Raw genomic sequence first — 23,474 nt, 5'->3', positions numbered from 1 at the left:
TCTGACTTCTTTAGTTCCTGAGACTAGAAAGCAAATTCTCAATACAGCATAGGCAGTTGAGCAGGCTCTCCACCTTCCAAACTTCCTGGGGCACTGCTGCTGAGGCTGGACCCCAAAATAATATCCCCCAAACAAGGAGATGGTTCATACCAAGAGGACAAATACTGCTTACTAAAGAGCATTTCTGCAGTGGATCTCTAAGATATGATAAAAAATAAAAACTATTTCATATATTTGTGTTCATGCTAGCTTAAAAATGGGCTACGGATGCTGATTCCACACAGCAGTATAGCAGTTGCCACAAAAGTAAACATTTCCCCCCTGAATAATATCTCTATGACTTCAAACTTCCATTAGGTCTCCTTAAGTGGTTTATACCTGGAGAGGAGGAAACACTTGCCACAAACATAGCATAAATATTCAGTTATTTAAGCTACTTCTCAAGATGGAAAATTTTTACTAAAATCCTATTAAACCAAACCACAAGATTCTTGCATAAAATTATTTCAGTATTCTAACAAGGTACTGGGAGAGACAGGATGGCATTCCTTAAAATTTTAAACACATTCTGAGGAAGAAGAATCTATTAGGTAAAAAGAAAATAAAATGAAATAAAACGTGCATGTAGATAAGAGATGGAGAACGGAGAAAGACTGACCAAAAAAAAAAAACAACAACCTCTATATTAATTTAAATCAACCTCAAAATTAGCCAGAGCTTATAGTGACTATATACAATCAAATATAAACTCTTTCAAGCCACAGATGTGTGTAACAATGACATTTCATTCTTCAGCTAGCTCCCTCAAGAAGTCTAAATTAAGTCAGCTTTACCAGAAGTGAGCCGGCGTCCACATTATTTCATTTCATCCAAATGTGCTTCTGTGTATACCATGATTCTAGTGCCTTTTGACCTTTTTAGAATTCCTAATAAGTAAAAAATATACATATGTATCATAAAAAATCTATATTTAATCTGCAGTGTAAAGATAAATAACATACCTTATCCTAATCACTAAAAGCATCACACAGAGATATAAACATTATACACAAAATAAATAGTCCTTAAAAAAGTTAATCTATATATCTATATATAAAGGAAAATGTCATATATAATTTTCTCTTTAGTTCTTGATGTAGCATAAGAATTATGGCTATTGTTAATGAATTCATAGTCTGAGGAAAGGTGATAGAGAGAACATGACATTAAAAATTTCCAGATTTTTTTCATCTGAAATCAGTTTGAAATTGCAAACCAGAGTGAACTCAGAAAATGGCTCCAAAAGTTACCTAATCTCACTTCTAGTTTAAAATTTTCACACTATCAAAATCTCCAATCCACTCTATACACAAAATAAACCATTTCATTGTGTTTCCATGAAAGTGGTATTTATATAAGCAATAGTGAAAAGTCATCAGCCCTTTACAGACGCTGCTATAATTTTCATCCATTAAAGCTACTAGCAGGTTTGTCACTTTTAGTTTCCTAAGTCACAAAGATAATGACCTGCACTACAAACATAAGCACTTTCATTTCTAAAGAGACATTAGATAACCCAATTACAGACTAATCATCATGAACATGTACTGTATTCAAAGTGTATCCATAAGCAATCCCTGTTACATACCAAACTCCAAAAGGCAAATTCATAATTAACTGGAAATACTGATACTGTTATAAATCAGGTTAATATAAAGGTCTTTTATTAAGGAACTCTGCTAAATCTCCCCCCTCAATTAAAATAATCGTGTTTTAAAATAAGTGCAATCATGTGAAATGAAGAAAAAAGGAAAATCGACTTGGCAACCGTTAGAGTGGCACAAAAATGAACTATCAAGATTACAGATAAAATTTTAAAGACTGTATATTAAGTGTTATCATTAAATCCACAAAGATTTTCCATTATAACTGAAGAGGTAACATTAGTATTTCAAATATTACAAATCTTTAAAATATAGAGCTACACTGTCCAATATGGTAGCTATTAGCCACCTGTATCTATTTAATACTTGAGATGGGGCTAGGCCAAACTGAAATGTGCTTTAAGTGTAAAACACACACAAGATATTAAGACTTACAAAAAAACAGAATGCAAAGTATTTTTTTTTACAGTGATTACATGTTGACATGATATGCTGGGTTAAATAAAGCATGTTATTATAATTCATTTTACCTGTTTCTTGTGCATGTCTGGCCTCTAGAAAGTACAAAATCAAATATAAGGCTTGGGTTATATTTGTACTGGACAGTCTTTATCTATAATGTTTACAGGACTGTTTTCATCAAAGCCACTGGGTGACACTGTTTCTTCACCAAATTGATACAACCAAAGCAATTTCCTGGCAGGGGAAAATCACACATGCACACCCACGCATCATAAATGCACCTACAGGTACACATGTGCACATACACACACACACACACCTTAGCAAACAGCATGTACCTTTTATAACCAGTCATCTTCTCAGGATGAAAGAATGAGTATCCTTAAAGTAATGTTATTACTATGTTAGCAGGACTGGCTATACTTGAAAGCTTTAATAATCATTCACAGATTCCTGAATAATAAATGACAGCTCTAATCAAACAAAAAACACAGACATTGCTTAGTTGGTGACTTTGCTCCAATAGCCTTCCATCTTCTAAATGGCAATGTTCTTCATGACCTCCTCTGATATTATATCCTATTTACTTATATTGTAATGAAATTCTAAGGAAATGCTGCAAAATAACAGATAAAAAAAAATTGCCAGCTGTTTTTGCTAATGAAGAAATGCCTTACTGATTCACAGATTATGTTTTGCCTTAAATTTTGAAATCCTGAACATACAAAAATCAATGTATTGAAAATCTAAAATAAAAATATTCAATATTTAAGCCACTGCTGAATATTTTTGTTAGATAAAACTCCACAAAGTTAGACTTTTCAGTGCAACTGATGTTCATATATGCCACAACGTCAAGAATAATTCATTCCAGAGGCTACCTGGTACTATTTGTTGACCAGAAAATTCATTGTAGGGGCTGAACAAGTTTTGTGTTATTTACACATCTGACACTCAATCTGATTACTCAATCTTCTAATTCTGAATGAGAATTTAGAGTTGGCTCCATGTGTAAAATTACAAATGATACCTAGGCTTAAAGTTACCAGCCTGACTCTTTGCCTACTCTGTTTCCCCAGCAGCATAGTCAAGTCAAAGAGGAAATGGACAACAGCCATCTTGCCTTGGGCTATCTACCTACATTTAGCTAACTCTCAGTTTCCCTCTCTCTAAAATCAGACTGCCTCTAGTCTTCTAACTACACCCTTTATGGAATTAAGCATTGAAAATATTATAGCAACCAGCTTTTACAGTCATAAACCAACTCAAAACATAAATACAATCAATCAGTGTGCTATTTTGAAGTGTAACATGTCCAAAATCCAATAATATTTTACTTTTGTTTCAGAGCAGACTGTAAAGGTATAGTAAACTAATTTCTATCTCAAAAAATACTCTCCATGTCTTCAAAATGTAAAGTTGCTTAAAATCTAAACCATTTATGTTTGACCATTTATGTGTTGAGGACCTTCTGAAAATCTATGACACTAAGACTTTTTGCCCATAAGAATGAACAAATGAAGTTTTGGATATAATTTCAGAGAAGAGATAAATGAGTCCTGAAGCCAGCTTAAAAACCTGCTGCAGGGCGGGCTAGGTGGCTCATGTCTGTAATCCCAGCACTTTGGGAGGCCAAAGCAGACAAATCACGAGGTCAGGAGATGGAGACCATCCTGGCCAACATGATGAAATCCTGTCTCTACTAAAAATACAAAAATTAGCTGGGTGTGGTGGCACGTGCCTGTGATACTAGCTACTCAGGAGACTGAGGCAGAAGAATAGCTTGAACCAGGGAGTCAGAGGTTGCAGTGAGCTGAGACTGTGCCAGTACACTCCAGCCTGGCCACAGAGTCTCTGTCTCAACAACAACAACAACAACAACAACAAAAATACAACACACTCCCAGACACGCCTCCTCCAAGTTATTATACATACGCATTTCTGCATTATCTAAGAGGTCCTTTAGATATTTCACTGACTTCCCTTTTTCTCATGCTCATGTTTCATTACTCTCACTAGGCTCTAAACTTTGGAGAGACAGATCTGTGTCACATCTGTTTGTATATTATTTGTATGATTTTTAGCACAAGGACTAATGCACAGATAAAATGAGTTGATTTGAGATCTGATAGGTTGATTGACCAAAGGCTTTTATGGCTAACATTAGCTGTAGGTAGCATCTTCTTTTAAAACAGTGGTATACATTCACAATGAACAGGTATGGCCAACTAATATTTTTTACAATTGTTATTCAACACATCTTCCTCTAAACTACAACTCAGGCAAATTGCTAGACTTTTTTTCCCAGTGATCAAATGTGTGTGTTTTATATCGATGACAGCACAAACATACATTCTCAAAGTTAAAACAATTGCCAAGTAACCTTGGCAAACAAACAAAAACTCCTTTAATAAAAAATACTACCTATCGTGAAAGTATATACAGGTAATTACCAAAAGGATTCAAGTTTCAATATAGAGGAATTATATTCATTTCAACATTAATGGAACACATCTTTAGTACAAGAATAGGAGACTGGACTTTCTGAGGGTCTTCAGAATTATTTCACAGAGGTTCATTAAACACATGAATGCAGAATCTAAGCATACATTTTTTAATCTCAATTTGAGGGTTTTTTTTTTTTAGAAGATATGAACACCACACAGAAACAGAGCAGGAAGACTCCACTGAAGAGGAGACACATGGCAACTAAGTAAACAATTCACCATAAACCTGTAGGGTTACCCGTCACTTCCCGAAGCATCAGACGTTTCCCCGTTGCCCAATGCAAAGGCACAATACAATAGTTGCATTGATTATCTTCACACGTCCAGGACAGTACAACTCGCAACAATAACTCTTTTTCAAAAATACAACTTCCATCCTAATCCCAAAACAAACTCTTTCTCTGGATAGATAAAATAACACGCGTTTTCAATGAAGTCAACATTGACACTACTGGGCTGACTGACATAAATTACATTAATGGAAAATCTTAAAATATATAGGCATACTTCCAATCTTGAGGTTTATAAACATCCCACCTTGACATAATGAGAACTTGCTTAAAATAGAAGTAAAATTGAATTTGGCAAAGGCTTTATTCAACTAGCACTCTGAAGAGATTATTTCTCAGATCTGAATTTTCTAATAGAATAGAACAAATTCACACAAATGTCACTGAAGATAGAATGAATGTTTTTTCATGCCAGTGTCACTCACCCTTGCCTGCCTGTACCCCCTCCCCCAAGGCTTTTCAAAATGTATTTCATACACAGAGTCACTGTTCTGGTTGTTTATTTAATTAACATGACAGCCCAGCATACACAGCATTTCTTTCAGTTCTACAGTTTTAACTTTTTACACTTTCGACTCAATGCAGAAAGAGTAAAATTACTGTTTTCACTCCTTCCAGCCTCTGTAAATTTATATAGATTCACTGACTATTTATGTCACATTAAAAAGTTTTTCACTATGCTTTAAATATCTGTATTCACAAAGTAAAATCACAATTTTTGTCCCTCCACTCAAAAAAAATTCTTTTCCTTCACCTTTCCAAAGGGATAAAGAAATCTTGTTTACCTTTTTCAGTATTTTCAGAAGTTGACATTAATCAATTTCAATTCTGTCATCAAGTCATAAGTAATCTATACTGCTCTTTGAATCACCATAAACTAAGTAATACTGCTGAAATGTAGAAGCTACAATTTAAAGTTCATGAGTATTCTGAAACTTACCTAATTTGAGCTATATGTTATATTCAAAGACATTTTGGATTTAAACAATGTATTCTACATTTTGAGAATAAGCAAGTTTTTGGTCAAAGAATAACAATGCCTCCCATCCTGCGCCAACCATCAAACACCATACCCACGTCTCCTATTTTTGCTTTGTTGTTGTTTGCTTTTTTACTTAAGTTTCTAACATCGGTAATAAAAAACTTGACTCTTCTTTTGATAACTAATTTTAGTTTTTAATTACATAATATAAAGTATATATCTACATATTTCTGGATGATGTTGTATCTATAACAAAAAAATTTGTTATTAAGTGGCACAAATGCATTAATGAAGACAGTCATGTGCCTTGTGTTTATCTGAAACCACAATTCAACATATTAAATTTTTCTTAACAGGTAACTAAAATAAAATTGCGTTGGTTTGAAATCTTTCAAAAGTGAATGTATAAGGTGGTCTCAGTAATTAGAGAGGAATGAGTAGCCAGTTATATCTCTTTATTTACCAAGAGAATGGAGAGATACCCCTTCAAAAAAATTTCCACGCAAAAAAAAAAAAAAAGAAAAACTAAAATTTTACATTAAAAAATAACACATTAATCATGCATAATATCTAATAGTCCAAGAAAGTCTAGGTACCTCTGTATATTCCCACGTTTGGGGCTGAGGGCACAGTGGTAATTTGAGAGAGACATATCTGCTCTGGGATGTGAAAGTCCACTTAGAAAAGATACGCACACCTTAACAGACACTTGCCTTCTTAACACTGGCAGCCAGAAAAGTAGTTTGACACACTCATCTACAAAATCAGACTCAGTACTGCGGACACTGGGTTGTCAGGACTAAACTAAATGCCAAACAAACTTTATAGTTCTTTAAAGCTTAAAGAACTATAAACTTTGTCTTTCCTGAGAATAAAGATATTTTCACTTGCATTCAGAGACACCAGTGCTATAGACTTAGAGTTCTTGAAAGGAAAAAAGGGAGAGAGAGAGAAACATGTATCTGTCAGTTGGTTTCTCTTATGAGAATTTTATCATATATTCTCTTTGCACTTTTAGAACTGAGGGTCACTGAAGAGGGATAGTTCATAAGTAACCAGCCACTGCCATTCATACAGAGAAGAAAATGATGAAACTCTCTCACCTGTAAACCTCACAATGAGCAAAGTGCAAATAAATTGTCAAGAGGACTCTGACAGACTGTGCTTTTAAGTTCTGAAATGACTATTTAAAATTCACTTGTTGCCTATGAGTATTGTCTTGAGTCAAAAGTAGACACTTCTTCAGAAAAAAGGCTGATTGACATTCAGGGGAGTGTTACATGCTTATTTTATACTTATTTTGATTTTTAACTTCATAAAGTATGCAAATGACAGTGGTACACTTTGCACCCTTCATCAGAAGTTTGTTTCCTTATGATAAAACAGATAAGCCATTTACTATGTAGCTCCTGAACTTTTCACACAGTAAGGTTAACGTGTATGAGATACTGTCCTATCTTATAAGACAGTACTCTACGTTAGTTTCCACCCACTCCCCACAATTATGCTCAGAAACAACTTTTAATGGGTCATATGTAAAAACTAGTCTTCAGTGACACACACACACTCACCCACTCACCCATGGCCTCATTAAAACTTCAAGTATCTCAATATCTGCTAAATGTATTCTTGTTTTTCTACCAACCATAAGACATAAAGTTTCTCACTTTAGAATAATCTTCCTTAATACAGCCTTCAAAAAAAAAAGTGACCAAAGAAAATTACAGAACTAGATTGCCATTATGCATTTTCCAACAGCATTAATCAGCAAAACATTAAATATGCAATGCTTATTTTGATAACTTTGCAGATAATTCCAATTCTCCATTTATCAATTTAAACCAGGGAAAACCAATAAAAATGTGTGGGTTAATTAACGCTGCTGGTTAATTCATCTAACCGCCGTCTTTGCTTAAATCCACCCTTAATTTCTTAACTTATGAATGTTAATATAACATTTAAAAATTTGGATTCAAGTTATTGGAGATTAAGCCCCAGATTTTCCTTAGAAATTATGGTTGTGAATTTTGCAATAGTCACATCACATTTCCCTATAAGTTAATGAATAGTGTATTCTGAACATACTTAAAGCTGTGTTGTTTTCATTTAAAAGACATTGTCTCCCATAACTGTGAAAAGAAATCAAAATGGTTAATTTACCCTCAAACAGATAACTTACTTTATTATAATGATAAAACTAAGTATCAGTCAGTGGCCTGTTTTCTCCTCCACTTAAACACAAGAAATATTTGTTTTATGTAAACAAAAGTAAATAACTACATTTGCTTTAAAATAAAGAGACTATGATGCTGTCATCTACTCTGCTAAATAATGTCAAACAACCATAGATCTGTGTAATCAACTCCATTTCAGAAACAAACTAGCCACCCACACCAGGTAGTGACTGCTATATCTTAGAAATACCCAAGTGATTATCCACAGAATAACCCTAAAAGAAAAAGCCTACTTTGTCTTAGAATATTCTCTTGCTCTCTAAAGTTGTTCTAACAGTACCATAGGTAGGCATAAATTTAATGGGAAAAGTGTAAATTTCCACTTGCTGTATCCAACCAGCTCCTCCTCCCCATCAAGTGTCAAATCCACTTCAACTAGAGAGGTGAAGAAATCTGCTTCAAATAGAGAGGCATACACTTCAGTATGCCTTTTCAGCTACAGTATGCATTAAAAATTGGGATTTGTTCTTTTATGCCCTTTATAGCAACTATTTTATCGTTTTAAATCATTTAATGATAATAAGGAGACCCATCCCCAAAACTGACTAAAGTTTTATTTACGACTTCACTTAAAATCCCAGGTTTCTCCTCAGTATGCCTTTTCAGCTACAGTATGCATTAAAAATTGGGATTTGTTCTTTTATGCCCTTTATAGCAACTATTTTATCGTTTTAAATCATTTAATGATAATAAGGAGACCCATCCCCAAAACTGACTAAAGTTTTATTTACGACTTCACTTAAAATCCCAGGTTTCTCCTCCTCCCACGTTGTAGGAAGATATACATCTCCAGCAATCTTAGAAATGGTCTCCCAAATTAGTATTTTCTTTAAAATCTGCGTAAATCCATTTGAATTTATAAATATCCACTTAAGTATGCACATACTAAAGAGAACTGTTTTGTTTTTGACACTAAAGCGCAGTTGACAATTTTGAACAATTCTAAAGTGCACTCATATTATTCCCCAAGTTGAAGTTTGTGATACAAAACACACTAGCATGTAATAATATATGCCCCTAAATTATATTTAAAAACAAATTGGGCACCATCAGCTGAAGTCTCTCCAAATAAAACTTACTGCAAAACCAGAAAGTATCAATTCCTCACATTCAAGCATGGCTTGCTTTGCTCTAGAATCTTTTTACTGGTTTTCATAAATACTTAATATCATTTCATTAAAAAGACATTTTACTTTTTAAAAAGCAGAAGTCTAGTAAAATCTCTGTGTTGAAAAAAAATCATTCACGCCTGAAAAACTAAACTTAATTCTAAAATTTCTGCTAAGGAAGGAAAGGGTGAGAGTACTTTAAAAAGTAGACAAGCCATACACCAGGTGTAGCAGATTTAAAAATTTGGCCCAGCTGAGGAAGACCCTACAAATGCCATCTAGTTTTATTACTCAGCCGTGTTTCGGTTGTTCAGGTTATAAAACTACTGTATGAAAGAGAGGGAAAAAAACCTGCTAATTTCTTATCAATTCTGAAGTTAGACCACTTTTCTAGGCTATCTTTCCCAGCGCTCTGATTCTCTCCACTCTGCGCGGGTTCCCAAGTGTTTCAAGTTTCCCCAAAAGCCGAGAGAGGAGTTGACAGTGCTTACCTGTTCCCTCGGTATACAGGGCAGGGAGGTCCTCCGATGGGACTTGCTGCTGCAGCCGGACATCTCGGCGGACACGACGGAGCTGGACCGCCTCCTCCTCTTAAACACCGGGATATCTTCCTTGGTCCCAGCAATCAGCTGGGACCCCAAATGCTCCCTTGGAGCCGCCTCCGCGGACTGCGGCAAGATTTGTTCCAAGTACCTGGCCAGGAGGATCCCCAGCAAGCCGGCTAAGTACGCCAGGTAAGGTCTCCAGGCGACCTTGAACCTCTCCAAGGAAATGAGGGACACGGTCCTGACCGCGCTAGTCAAGGCGATCATGAGGACGCCCAGCCTCAGCCTCAGCACCAGCCATGTCGCGGCCGCCAAGCAGCTGAGCACCACCCCCGCGGCGGGGAGCGAGAGTAAGTGATCTTCCCCGACGCCCAGCCCAATCTGGACGAGCGCTTCCCCCCCGCAGCAGGCGGCCAGCAGCGCGACGGCCAGAGGCAAGCGCACCCCGGCGCGCAGGAGGTACAAGCCCATCCAGAAGAAGGCACACAGGAGACTGAAGAGCAGCGCCGAGGGCTGCAGCCAGGGGCTGAGCGGCGCGCCGCCCCCGGGAGCACCTCCCCGAGGCCCCGGGAAGACGCCCCCTTCTGCTCCCGGGGCTGCTTCCTCCTCCTCCTCCGCCGCCGCCTCCTTACGCTGCTCTAGGTCACAGCCGACCTCCGCGCGGACCAGCCTCACCAGCAGCGCCAGCAGAAAGGACAGGGAGCCCGCGCACAACGCGGAGGAAAGTTTCCGAGAGCGCCGGAGCGGCTGCAGCACTAGGTCTCCCCAGCAGCCACGGCAGCCCGAGTCGCGCGGCGTTGCGGGGTCCGCACGAAGGTGGCAGTCCCGGCTCGCCTTGGGGGCTTGGCTCACCCCGCTGTAGACGGGCTTGTCCCTGACTCGTGCTGCGTTGCCGGGCATTGCCATGGTATGGGGTGCCCTCTTCACGAATTCCTAGTGGTCCCCCGACGCCCCCGCCCCGACCCACAGGCGCGCGCGCGCACACGCTCACACACACAGATACACCGCACGCTCTCCCAGTTCCACCCTCGGAATCCTTCTTTTCCTCAGGCCCACAATCCACTGAAAGTTTCAGCTTTCGAATAACTCCTGGAGAATGCTAGATGCTCCAGTGAGACTTCTTCAAGTTAAAAGCTAGCACGCTCAAGTTCAAAGCAAGCACGGGCAGAAACGATCAGGATTCCCCTTTTATCTCTTTGAATATCTTTTACAGATTCTCGGCTCCACCCCCACCCCCAACTTATGTCCTCCGGGGTCTCTTCCTACTTCAGTATTTCAAAAATTGCCCAATGCATCCCGCGCGCAGGAGCCGCTGACGCTGGAGGAGCCGGGGGCGCAGGGCGGGCTCCGGGCCATTCCGAGGCGCAGCTCCGCGCTGCGCTGCAGCGCGCCGAGCCCGCGGCAGATGGAGGTCTCCCTTCTCTTCCTTCCTGCAGCTCTTTTTCTATCACTCTTTCTTTCTCCTCGGCCGATTCTCCCCGGCATGGCCCCAGGACGCGAATCGCCATTCCCTGGGGCAGAAAGCAAAGCCTCCCCCGCCTCTGTCAATCCAATTCATGGCAAAGGATAGAAAAGAAAAAAATAAAAATAAAAAAGGGGCTGAGAAATTAGAAGTTGCTAAGTCCCGTCGGAGAGAGACAGACGGAGAGACTAGAGGCAGCCGCAGAAGGGAGGGAGGGAGAAGGAGCGAGCAAAGGAGGAAGGGAGGGTGAGAGGAAAGGGAGGGTGAGAAGGGAGAAGGAGATTTGTTTTTCTTTTAATAACCACCCCCCCCCCCCACCACCACCACCACTTCTTTTTGGTGCAAAGTTGGTGGTGATTTGCGCTTTTGCAAACGAAACGAGTGGAGACGACTGCTTAAAATTGTATAAAACTGGCAGCTGGAGTGATCGACAATTCCGCTTTCTTTCTTTAAGGCAACTCCCTAGGAAAGCTTTCTCAGCTGAGCTCCCGCCCCCTCCTCCGGAGGAGGCGCTACCCTCAGCACGATTGCTCCTTTGCTGGGATAGCGGCCGGTTCAGCCTACAGGCTGGAACAGGGGCTGCTGAGGCCAGTCCACCGCTCAGCCCACCGCAGCCCAGGGGTGTGCGGGGGACTGCGGCTGGCCGTGAGGCTGAGCTCCCTAGGACGTTGGAAGGAGGAAAAAAAAAAAAAAAAAGATTGTGTTCGGCTATTTGGCAGATGAGAGCCAACATACTTTCTACTGTCACTGACAATGACAGCCACTTCCACTGTCTGATTCAAAGATGTTCACAGGTTCCCAAGTCAGGTACAACAGTAATCCAATTTCAGGTGACACTGTAATGCTTTGGTTGCTCCTGCTGGAATGTCTGTTTTCATAAGAGAACCAAAGCATGGCCTATTGGTTCAAATGATGAAAGAATCAGCCTTACCTAGACCACAAGAGCATAAAGAGAAGGGAGGGAGAGGCAGAAGTCATTTAAATTCACCGTATGAGTATTACACAACAGTTTTTGACTGTGGAAGGTAAAATTACATTGAGTTTAAGTGACCGTACCCTCAATAAAGGTTAACAAAGGTTAAAAGCCCAGATAGTTCATCGAAAAATAAATATCTCAAGGGAGAGGTGAGAACAGGTGGGTTAACACTAGGAGAGACCTTAGAAGACTGCCTATGGCTGCAAAATAGTACATTTACAAGAAAAGCATACGACAAATATCAGGACCCTAGTTATTAATGAGTAGGGGTTCATTTACTGCAGCAGTATGATATTTCAGAAACTAAAAAAAATGTTCAAGCTGACTTTTTTTGGCAGATTATGAAAAAGAATTCATTATCTGTTCAATGACTTAAACTCTATTGATGTTCCTTGGGATCTAGTTGTCTTTTTAAAACTAAAACAAGCATATGATACTCCACTTTTAACATGGCTATCTTAGATGTCATTTGCCCTCACTAATAATAATCTTAATAATAATCCAATTTTGTCTTAATTATGTTGACATTTCAGGTTAAAGTGTATTTACAGCCTAGAGCGTTTAGATAATTGATTCAATATGCCACTGTATTTTGTACGTAGGCATGAAGCAATAAAAAAGCCAAAGGGAGATCCTTGAGATAATTTATGGGGACAGTGGGAGAAAATGGTTTAAGTTTTAAACAGCTTCATGGGAAGCAGCCTGCTCTAGTAAGAGGCAGGTATTAATATCATGACATAAGTAGACATGAGGAACTGTAATGGTACAGCTTCTCTCTGTCAGATGTCCAGAATTGTGCTACCACACAGGACTATGAGTTGGGCAGCTAGTCAATGGCAGTGGGCACCATCTGTTTAATAATTAAGGAAACAGGAGCAGCAATGTCTTTGCCAAAGACAAATGAGCCCCCTAGCATGCACACATACTTTCATGAGTTTCATTTTTAGACATATGATTCATATGCCAGATCCTACCTGAGACACATCGGACTGAAAAACCTTGATTGGAAAATCATTCGTATCTGTTGGAATCAAAAATAACATTAAATTAATAAACTTTAAAAGTCTGGCATATATCAAGGTTAGAAAAAAAAAACAGCATAGTAAGGGAAATGTTCAAATATTTCAATTTTGTCTGTCCCCTACCCCCACAATTATCTCAGCTCTTACAATAACATCCTGTCACTATTCAATAAAATAAAGAGGCAATGTCCTGGCATCCAGGTTTCTTTACCAAATCATAATCAAAAAGTTATTTGTCCCACCAAAAGGAAAAAAAGTAAAATTTTCTCCCCGTATCATCCAGAAACCAGAAGCAAGTGAACAAAGACAATAAAAATCTCTTTAATGTTAGAGAGATGCAGAAACCTGCAGGGCTATACTAACTGAAAGGAGTGGCTAATAATGTACATTTAACAGTATATTAAATGAAATAAGCTGCAATAAATAAACTGGACAGGGAGCAATCACATATAAACACTGCCCATTTTCTACAGATAGTGGTGAGTCCTAATTCAAGAAAGTGACAACACAGCCAAAGAATAAGGAAAATGTACATGTAGAAAAATAATAGAGCATGGACAACAGAAATAAAATGTAAATTTTGGCCGGGCGCGGTGGCTAACACCTATAATCCCAGCACTTTGGGAGGCCGAGGCGGGTGGATCATGAGGTCAAGAGATCGGGACCATCCTGGTCAACATGGTGAAACCTCGTCTCTACTAAAAATACAAAAAAATTAGCTGGACGTGGTGGCCCACGCCTGTAGTCCCAGCTACTTGGGAGGCTGAGGCAGGAGAATTGCCTGAACCCAGGAGGCGGAGGTTGCGGTGAGCCGAGATCGCGCCATTGCACTCCAGCCTGGGTAACAAGAGCGAAACTCCGTCTCAAAAAAAAAAAAAAAAAAAAAAAAATTGTAACTTTTACTTGATAAATCTTCTACTTAGCCAAATCTAGCCAACATGTTTTTATTAGTTTTTTGGGAATAGGATCTAACCCTGTCACATTTGTGCTTTATTAAATATAGTTAATCGTCAGAGAATTCTATTGCAAAATTCAGAAAGTTCAATCAATGGGTTCAATCAATGGGTTTGATTCTCTGCTACCTATTTGATTGTTATATATTTATATCTAATAGTTACCTAAAATAGAAGATATCCAAAACAAAATCCTTAACTTACAATTCCCTTCTTCCCTGTCCTCTACCCACCAAACTATTTTTCTTCAATCTTGTTACATTCCAGTAAAGAACATAACCATCTACCTAGTTGCTCAGGCCCCAGAAGAGGGAACTGCTCTTGATTCTTTCCTTTGTTTATCTTGCTTTACTTGTAGCCTATTAGGAAATCCACTTTATCCTGTTTCTAAAATATATTCTAAATCCATTTACTTTTCACTGTCTCTCTTATAATAACCTACCAAAGACCCACCATCTTCCTTGGACAGGACAACTGCAGTAACTAACTGATCTTGCCCTACTTATAATTCATTTTCTATATCGCAGAGTAATATAAAAATATAAATTGAATGATGCCCCTCCCCTACTTAAAACTATCCAAAGGCTCCCCATTGTGCTTGCAGAATCCAGTCCTCATGATAGTCCTACGAGGACCTTCATGATCTTTCCAAGTCACTCTCTCTGACCTCTCCTCCTATGCCAGTGCTCCTACATCACTGGCGAAGCACTATTTATTAGAACTTGCTTCAACGACAAACAGGCCCTCTGCTGTCCAATATGGTAGCCACTAACCACATGTGGCCATCGCATACTTGAACCATGAGCTGAACTTTTGTATTTTATTTTATTCTAATTTAAATTTTAATTTTAATACATTCACTTGGCTAGTGTCCATAGTAATGGAGAATGCACCTCTTATACCTCAAGCCACCCTTGTGTTCTTCACGCAGGTGAAATAGGAAACCTGTTCAGGACCTTGGTATCCAGAGATTTTCACATAGCTGCCCACTTCTACTCCACCAAGTCTAATCTCAAATGTTACTTTATTTTAGAAAGGCTTTTTTTCCAACAATCTTATCAAAAACTTTTGGGACACCCCCCATGTGCACATAAACACTTTCTTTCACTATCACATTACCCTGTTTCATTGTATTTATAGCACTTATCACTACAAAACGGTCTTGTTCATTTATTTGTTTTCTCACTTATCATTTATCTCTGTTTACTAGGGTGTTAATGCCATGTGAACAAGGACCATGAATGTCTGTCTTATTTGCTGTGTACCTCCAATTACCAAAATAGTCCCTAGCACATGGTGGAAGCTTGTCTTAGTCTGTTTACTGTTGCTATGAAAGAATACCTGAGATTGGGTAATGCGTCATTTGGTGATTTCATCATGTGAACATCCCAGTGTATACTTACACAAACCAGATGTGTCACCTACTGCACGCCTCAGTTCTATGGTATAGCCTATTGCCCCAGGCTACAAACCTTTACAGCATGTTACTGTACTAAATACTGTAGGCATTTGTAACACAATGGTGAATATTTGTGTACCGAAACATAGAAAAGGCACAAAGTACCATATTATAATCCTATGGGACCACTGTGGTATACATTTGTCATTGACCAAAACATTGTTAGCAGCGTATACCTATATCACTACTTAAATTACTCATCATCTATTAGAGAAATAGGTAATTGTCAAAGTTTTGAAAACTTTGTATTGATTACATGATGAAATGTGTATAATCCATAGCAGTTTTCTGGTAGGCTTAGGGATAAAACAGTGTAAACATGCATTTCGGGAATGAATAAGCTGAGAAATCCAGAATTAGGAGATGCCTGAATATGAGTGACTAAGATGTCATAGCTCACCATGATTTGTGACATAGTCTCCAACTATGTCAATTAACAATAGGGGTTAAGATTTTAAAAGTAAACAGTTTGCCAAGGTAGACCTTATTAATACTTATTATTTCACATACAGTCAGGGGAAAAATGCAGAAACCTTGCATTTTTAGATGCATCATCTGCCTTTTTTTTTAATGCCGCCACTCAAAAAGCAGTGCCTGCCCAATAAATTGCTGATAAACAGCCAAAGGCTGATCTCCTATTGACTTCATGAGCAAGTAATTCAGGTTTACAGCTGCTACTTACGTGCAGGCCATTCTAAAATGTTAGAAATTAAGCATGATTTGCAGTTTTAAACTAGAGTATATTATTGAGAAAAACTGTGAAGGTTATTGACAGAAAGGAAAATATAAGCATAGCCTATTTCTTTTTTATATGTCAACATCACTGAATTTCAAAGTTAGTTTTACTTACCTGTAAATGTCATAATAACACCCAAGCTGCTACTTTTTGTATATGTGATAGAAGGATGCCAGGACGAAATTTATATCCAGCACAGAAACATATAAATGTAATGCTCTTTTGCATGAAATCTACCAAGGTTTCTAAATATTAATGGAGTGTTTTAAGCTACCTTATCATTTTGGAGAAAATTCTAATAAGCAGTTAAATGTCTAAAATTAGGCAATTGATAGAAGGAAAAATAGAAAGAAAAAACACAGGTAATTTACTAATTGAAAATCTATCCCACGTAATTGAAACTACTGCTCTTTTCCATTATAACTATCTAAGGAGAAAGCACATTTAAAATTAGAATGGAATTTTAAAATGAATTAGTCACTCATCTTTAAGTAAATATAATTAAAAATACGTCACTTGACTAGTTATCTTACTTATATTTACAATTCTCTTTTTTTTTTAACTGTTTCGGATCTTACAGAATCTAGGGCTGTTTGTTATATCATCTCTCAAATTCTTTCCTTCCCTAAAGCTTTAGCCTCAAAAGGGCAATTTCATTTATGACTATGAAATGTCTGGTTGGCTTTCACACAATGACTATGTTGTGAGAGTAGAGAAAAAGTATTAAAGTACAGTATTTAAAAAATAATTACCTGTAGAACCTGTAGAAAAGAAACAATCATGTCTAGAAATACTTATTTACACTTAAAGACTTAGACTCAAATACTAAAATCAAAATGCTTAATGTTTATTATCCCCCCCGCTAACACAAAGTTCAGAAAAGAAGCATTATCTCAGATTGTCAGTATAATCAATATCTTGTATTCAGTGACTGAGAAGGAAGTGCTCATACTAGTTAATCTGAGTTGTTCTCTGCCTGAAACTGTAAGGCATTTTTTTCATTCTACCAGAACCACAGAACTATGGTAACTTTCCACAGAAATGGCAAATTACATACAGAGCTTAGGCTCAATGATTTCCTTTAGCCAAAATCTAGAAATAGGGCATTTTGAGCTCAGTAAGAACGTAAGTGATGCATGGAAGAAGGCAATGTGGTTCTCCCATTCCAGAAAAGGGAGGACCTCCAAAATACAGGTAATAATCTGAGGTTTCTCTGGCAATGTCTGCTTTTCCTGACCGAATCTTTACATTGATTTTTTTATTTTACTTCACGTTTGTTTTGTTTTTGCTTTCTAAAGATTCATCAATAAGAATTTTTAGTCCATTTACTAATGAGAACTAATTTTATTGCTCTGATTTTGTTATTATAATTAATAGAGTACATAAAAAATATAGATGATACATAAGAGTTCTGGAAGTTATGGGTGACACATAACATTGTTAAAAGGGGGTAGAGAAAGGTCGCAGATTACTCTAAATTAAAATAATAATTATCACTCACCATGTATCTTATTTTATTTCATACCTAAATATCAATTATTCAAGGGACTACAGAAAAGCCCAGAAGAATCCCTCAAAGTACAAGTCATTTCATTACTGTATATTAATGTTGGAGAGTTTTCTTAAATTTACTCATATAGGTTTATTTGAGAAAAAGGGATTTCTCATCTACAAATACATTTATACCCCAACAAGAACATTCCCCAAACAGGTGTCTTGTTTTCCTACTTTATAAAATAAGAGTTCACAACAATTTTGAACTAATCTGTCAGAATTTTCTCCCACAGAAATGGTAGTCATTCTACTAAAATTTCCATACATCTTCTTTCTTCTAGACCTTACTAAATAGCCAATATTGCTACCCCACTGGAACAGGCTTGTAGAACACAGGGACGCATCCTTAACCTTATAAAAATGCCTTGGGATTTTTAATGAGCAGAAGTGGTCAGGACCTCAGTCACACATCCCATCCAGTAGATGGTTCTCCTGTAGCTCAGTGCTCCATAACCCAGGCTGAAGTTGGCTCAGCACCACCTTGGGATGGAAGAGGGCCACCTACTGAATCACCGCCACCACATCCTGCAGCATCCTCCATCCAAGTCTTCCCTGGGCCCACCCCTGCTGAACTCCCAAGGTCAGAAGAGATCACAGCTTTAGAGCATTTCATTACAAATTTTAATTTTCCAGTCTCTGGTTTTCATATTGCATTTCAAGATCAACATCCTTATTAGTAGTCGTATATTTTTTATTTTGAAATTTTATAACACCTTTTCCACTGGGAAATTCCAAACAGGCTACTGAACTTCATTACCACACAGGCAGAAATCCTCATAACACCCCTCTGAAGGAGGTGTTAAATGACAGAAAGAGAGAGAGAGCACACACCATCATCTACTCTTACAAAAGTCCAATCCTTAATAATTAATGAATGAAAAGACATCTTGAGTCCAGTGGTCACTGGGAGTAATTGGCATATATTTTCTCAGCTGCCTCTAAATGAAAATGGTAATAATTTAACCAATATATTTGGGCTGACAGCTAAGCTAAAATAAGGTCTCTCTTGCACCCAAGCAGTAGAACTAAGTGAATCTGAACAGACTACTCTCTGTTACCACTTGATTGTGGAAAACTCACATGTTGTGCTCAGTAACTGAGCATTTCAAGTCCTGCTCCCATTTACAATGTCTTTCTCTATCTTCAGTTAAAAGATTGTGAAAACTGGGAGGACACGAGGTTACATTTGTTTTGTACCTTTTCTCTGTCCTTAATCCTTCCTTATGTAAAAACTTTTGGTGTTTAAATGGTAATATAAGAGAAGGTTACTTTCAGTGATAAAATCAAGAGTCCAGCTATCAAAATGAAATTACATGACATAAATGTATAGTTCATACTATAGCTTGGTGACTGCCAGCCTCGTATTAAATGCCTCCTTTTATAACAAATATTTTATAGTATCACTGTAGCAGATGCTGTCAGTTCCCCTTTCATATCCCCTAGGCTGTACATACCAGTGACATCCTATTGCTGGTCTCTGCTCAGGGACTTCTGGCTGCAAAGAGTACTTGGCTCACACATTGTGGCAGTCCAGAAGATGCTAGCCTGACACAATGTAAAATGACCTCATACAGGTCCAGGCAATTGGGGAGGAGAAGGTGGCTGGGGCAGATCTTCTACCTAGGAACATAGTCAGTGTTTCACTATACCTAAAACTTTGAATGTTGCCTAAACATATTGGGTATCTCATGCCAGTAGACTAGCAAGCAAAGGAGTTACTATAGTGATTTTCATGAGCAGATAGGGTTGCTGCTACATAATGAAGATGGGGAAAGATATGACTGAAACTCAGAGAATCCATGAAGGTGCCCTCATGTTGTTTGGATCTCTGTCCCCACCCAAATCTCATGTAAAACTGTAATCATCAGTGTTGGAGGTGGGGCCTGGTGGGAGGTGATTAAATCATGGGGTCAGATCCTTCATAAATGATTTATCACCGTCTCCTTGGTGCTGTTCTCATGATAGAGTTCTCACGAGATCTGGTTACTTAAAAGTGTGTATTACTCCCTCCCCCACTCTTTCTCCTGCTCCCTTCATGTTAGATGCCTCACTCGTCCTGTACCTTCTACCATGATTGGAAGCTTCCTGAGACCTCCCCAGAAGCAAAAGCTGCTATGCTTCTTGTACAGCCTGTAAAACCACAAGACAATTAAACCTGTCTTCTTTATAAATTACCCAGTCTCAAGTATTGCTTTAAAGCAATGTGAGAACAGATTAATACATACCCATTGGTGCTTCCATCCCAGGGGATAACCTGGTAAGAACAGGGCAAGTTAGAGTCCCAGAGCTTTCATGGATCTAGGTCTGTGTTACCCAACTAGGCCAATGACTTAGGCCAGTAGAAGAGCTGGCTGAGAGTTAAGGTGAGGAGACTAGAGTGGGGGCAGAAGAGGGAACTAAGAATATCAACTATAACCTCGGGCCATCTGCAGTAACTAGAGTTGTAGCTTATCCCACTGATTATCTTGTCTTTGTCTTAGAAATTGTGTGTGTGTGTGCATGCATGTGCACGTGCTCACATGTGTGTGCGAAGTGGGTGGGGACTGGGTATCTCTTTGTAGAATGAGTAACAGAGCAGATTAACTTAAAGCAGGGCGTGAATGAATCTGGATGATCCAACAGGTGGATTGTAGCAGATGATGGTAGTTCTCCCATAATCAGCCCTCACTTTCCCTGTAACTGCCTACAACCCTTTCTGCAAACACTTGTGCCTCCCTATCTAGACTCTTTCTTTAGCCACAGATGAATGAATACACAATCATATTGTAAACACTTTTGTAACCCAGGCACAAAAGAACTTTTCTAACAATTAAAGTCATTTGAAAATGAAAATGTTAACAACTTTGAGAGTTAGTGATATTCCTTCACCAAGGGTCTTTTAGCAGAGGGTAGACAATTATTTAGTAAGATTTGCCAAAAGTCAACCAAGTAAGTGTTGGGAGGTAGAGAGTGGTCAAAGGCAACACAGATAAGCATGCAGTAGATGAAAGAAAGAGGGTTAAAATAAAGGCACAAAGTATTGATTAAATGCTAATCAAAGTTGCATTCAATGAGCAGAGCACCCTAGAACCCAAAGTAAAGTCTAAGGAAGCTCCCAGACTCCAAATAATGCAAAACAAAGCGTAATGGTGCTTATGTAGGTCTAGAAAAGCTTCTACTTCTAAAACTGTGCTCCTTGTCTTTTACAGAAAAACAGTGTACACTTGTGTACCTCTGTGTGCTTTAGAACCTCTCTGTGACCCATCAGTCTACATAACCCTGCGTTTCGCAGTCTCCAACCAGTGGCTCCTTCTCACTGCAGTGCTCCATTCAATAGCATATTTTATCTACTGTCTCAAATGTTGATTTGATTGTTTAGGCTTCTGCACGTTAATCACTTTGCTTCTCCCTGGCATGGCATTTTGCGTACCCATTGTTAAGTAAGAGGCTCCCATGGCACAACCCTGAGACCCTCCATTTCTAGAGATAACTTAGGCTTGCCTTTCTCTGAGCCCCAGAGAGGCCAACCTAGATAATGACTGTTGAAAATGGCATTTGAAAATTCTATTTTCTAAACAAAAACCTTTATTTTTTTATGTTTTCAGAGTCACAGTAGTGGAAGGGCCTAAATATAGTATAAATTTAGTTATCTCTAGCTATATTTAGGAAAATTGGCCAGGATTATATTTTTGAAAGTCATAAGCATCTTCATGAGAATGGCAATAGCAGAATATACTGGTTTTTAACTTTTTAAAGCATTTAGTCAAAAAGGATCACCTCTTTACCTCTCAGGCATTATGTAAGTTGGAAAAGGTACTCATACTCAATATGATTATTTATGAATTTGGGCTTGGACACATTGGAAGTTAGAGGTGATGAAAGAAACAAAATATGTCACACAGTGTGTCTTTTAGAAGAGCCCTTATGAGGTCAGGAGTTCAAGACCAAGCCTGTCTAACATGGTGAAACCCCATCTCTACAAAAATACAAAAATTAGCCAGCATGATAGTAGGTGCCTATAATCTCAGCTACTCAGGAGGCTGGGGCAGAAGAATAGCTTGAACCCCGGAGGCAGAGGTTGCAGTAAGCCGAGATCGTGCCATTGCACTCCAGCCTGGGAGACAGAGCAGGACTCTGTTTCGAAAGAAAAAAAAAAAAAGAAGAAGAAGAACCATCAGGAAATCAATACCATAGTTTTTGGGGAAAAGGAGCCTGTAAGAGTCTAAACTAGTAAGTCAAATGGGAAAAAAAGAGTGCCACTCTGGAAAAAAAAAAAAGGAACAAGTCTGTACAGTTTAATCTAATATGGAGAATGCATTTCTTATGATCTCACCATAAGTACCATTGAACTGAAATAAAGATGAGGCTATCCTGTAATGCAAGGGGGTGTCAACACATAGAGATGTAAGCAGAGCCACATGATAAGCAGGAGAGATAACTAAGGAAGACAGAAAGCAATATCGTAAGATACTTCAGCAGCTATGGCAGTTGTTAGGAAATACGTTCTTTACAGTTATCACTATTTTGATTCGTATTCTGTGATTGTAGCCCTGTATCCATCTATGCCCTGACTAATGTGTCCTTGGAAAATCAGACTGTGAATATGAACTTCAAAAGGTGTCCTTTGTCCCTTTTTCCACTTCCATGTTAATTATTAGTAGATTACCATATTTTTATGTCCTGTCCCAGGTTAGTACCCTCTTCTGGTGGAAGATATTGGGCAAAATATTACAGTAACTAGGCAAAAACTTTGGGCATACATCTAACTGCACAAATTGTAAACACTTCAAAGAAGAATAAAACATAGCATAAAATGTTCAGATGTAGAAGCTGTCCTTTCATTTTAAAAATAACATGGACTAAAAATAGATATTTTTCTTAATAAATGTACAAAAATGCCCAAATTATATTTAGACACACTTATCTAAATAGCGATGGTAATTTGGTAGGTTCAGTTTATCTCTGTACTAAAGTAACTAAAAAACTATAGATTCCTAAAGAGGTATTACCCTAAAATGATTTGAATATTTCAGCTTGGCTAGAAATAAACTACTATCCAACTAAAATGTAAACTCACCAATTCCCACTAAAACTTTATTTTAAATCATATTCATCCAATCTCAAATTGAGCCTTCTTAGGAAAGATAGTTAAAATATTGTAGAAGAAATGAACAATTCTTCACCTGAGTGTTTATTTCTCTGTCCTTGGACCATGACCTGAATTTGGTTTGGGAAAGAGGCACAGTTCAGATTTTTCCACAGGCCTTCTTGACCTACACAAGTTGGCTTGCTATAAACCAAACCCCTGCAGCTTTCCTATCCTGGCAAAGCTAGGAAAGCCATAAATATTTTTTGGCAAAGTAGAACCCTAAAATAAGACAAGGTTTTTTATTTCAAGATCATATAACATTGGTCAAAGTGGCATACTGAGGCAACTAGCTAAAACATATTTTTAAAGCAAATATGTGGTGATATAGAAATATTTCTCACACTAATCCATGTCAACGACCTAGCTGAGGTTTTATAACACTAGGCTGTATAAGATGTGTTGTTTCATATGG

The 23,474-nt window shown here is 38.2% G+C and overlaps 1 protein-coding gene across 1 annotated transcript in view; it reads right to left on the bottom strand.

Annotated features, from left to right (window-relative positions):
• PDE3A (phosphodiesterase 3A) overlaps window positions 1-11,029 on the bottom strand; it is a 320,464-nt gene extending 309,435 nt beyond the window's left edge. Inside the window, exon 1 of the mRNA XM_012447662.3 lies at window positions 9,719-11,029. Within this exon, the coding sequence (XP_012303085.2) occupies window positions 9,719-10,678 (960 nt within the window). The 5' untranslated portion in view covers window positions 10,679-11,029. The remainder of the gene's footprint in view (window positions 1-9,718) is intronic.
• Between the last annotated feature and the right edge of the window lie 12,445 nt (window positions 11,030-23,474).

The sequence above is a fragment of the Aotus nancymaae genome, unplaced genomic scaffold (assembly GCF_030222135.1).
Source record: "Aotus nancymaae isolate 86718 unplaced genomic scaffold, 86718_ANA_hifiasm-v0.15.2.pri h1tg000016l, whole genome shotgun sequence".
Classification (NCBI taxonomy): domain Eukaryota; kingdom Metazoa; phylum Chordata; class Mammalia; order Primates; family Aotidae; genus Aotus; species Aotus nancymaae.
Note: the sequence above shows the minus strand (reverse complement) of the source record. Positions and strands in the feature narration are given on the sequence as shown.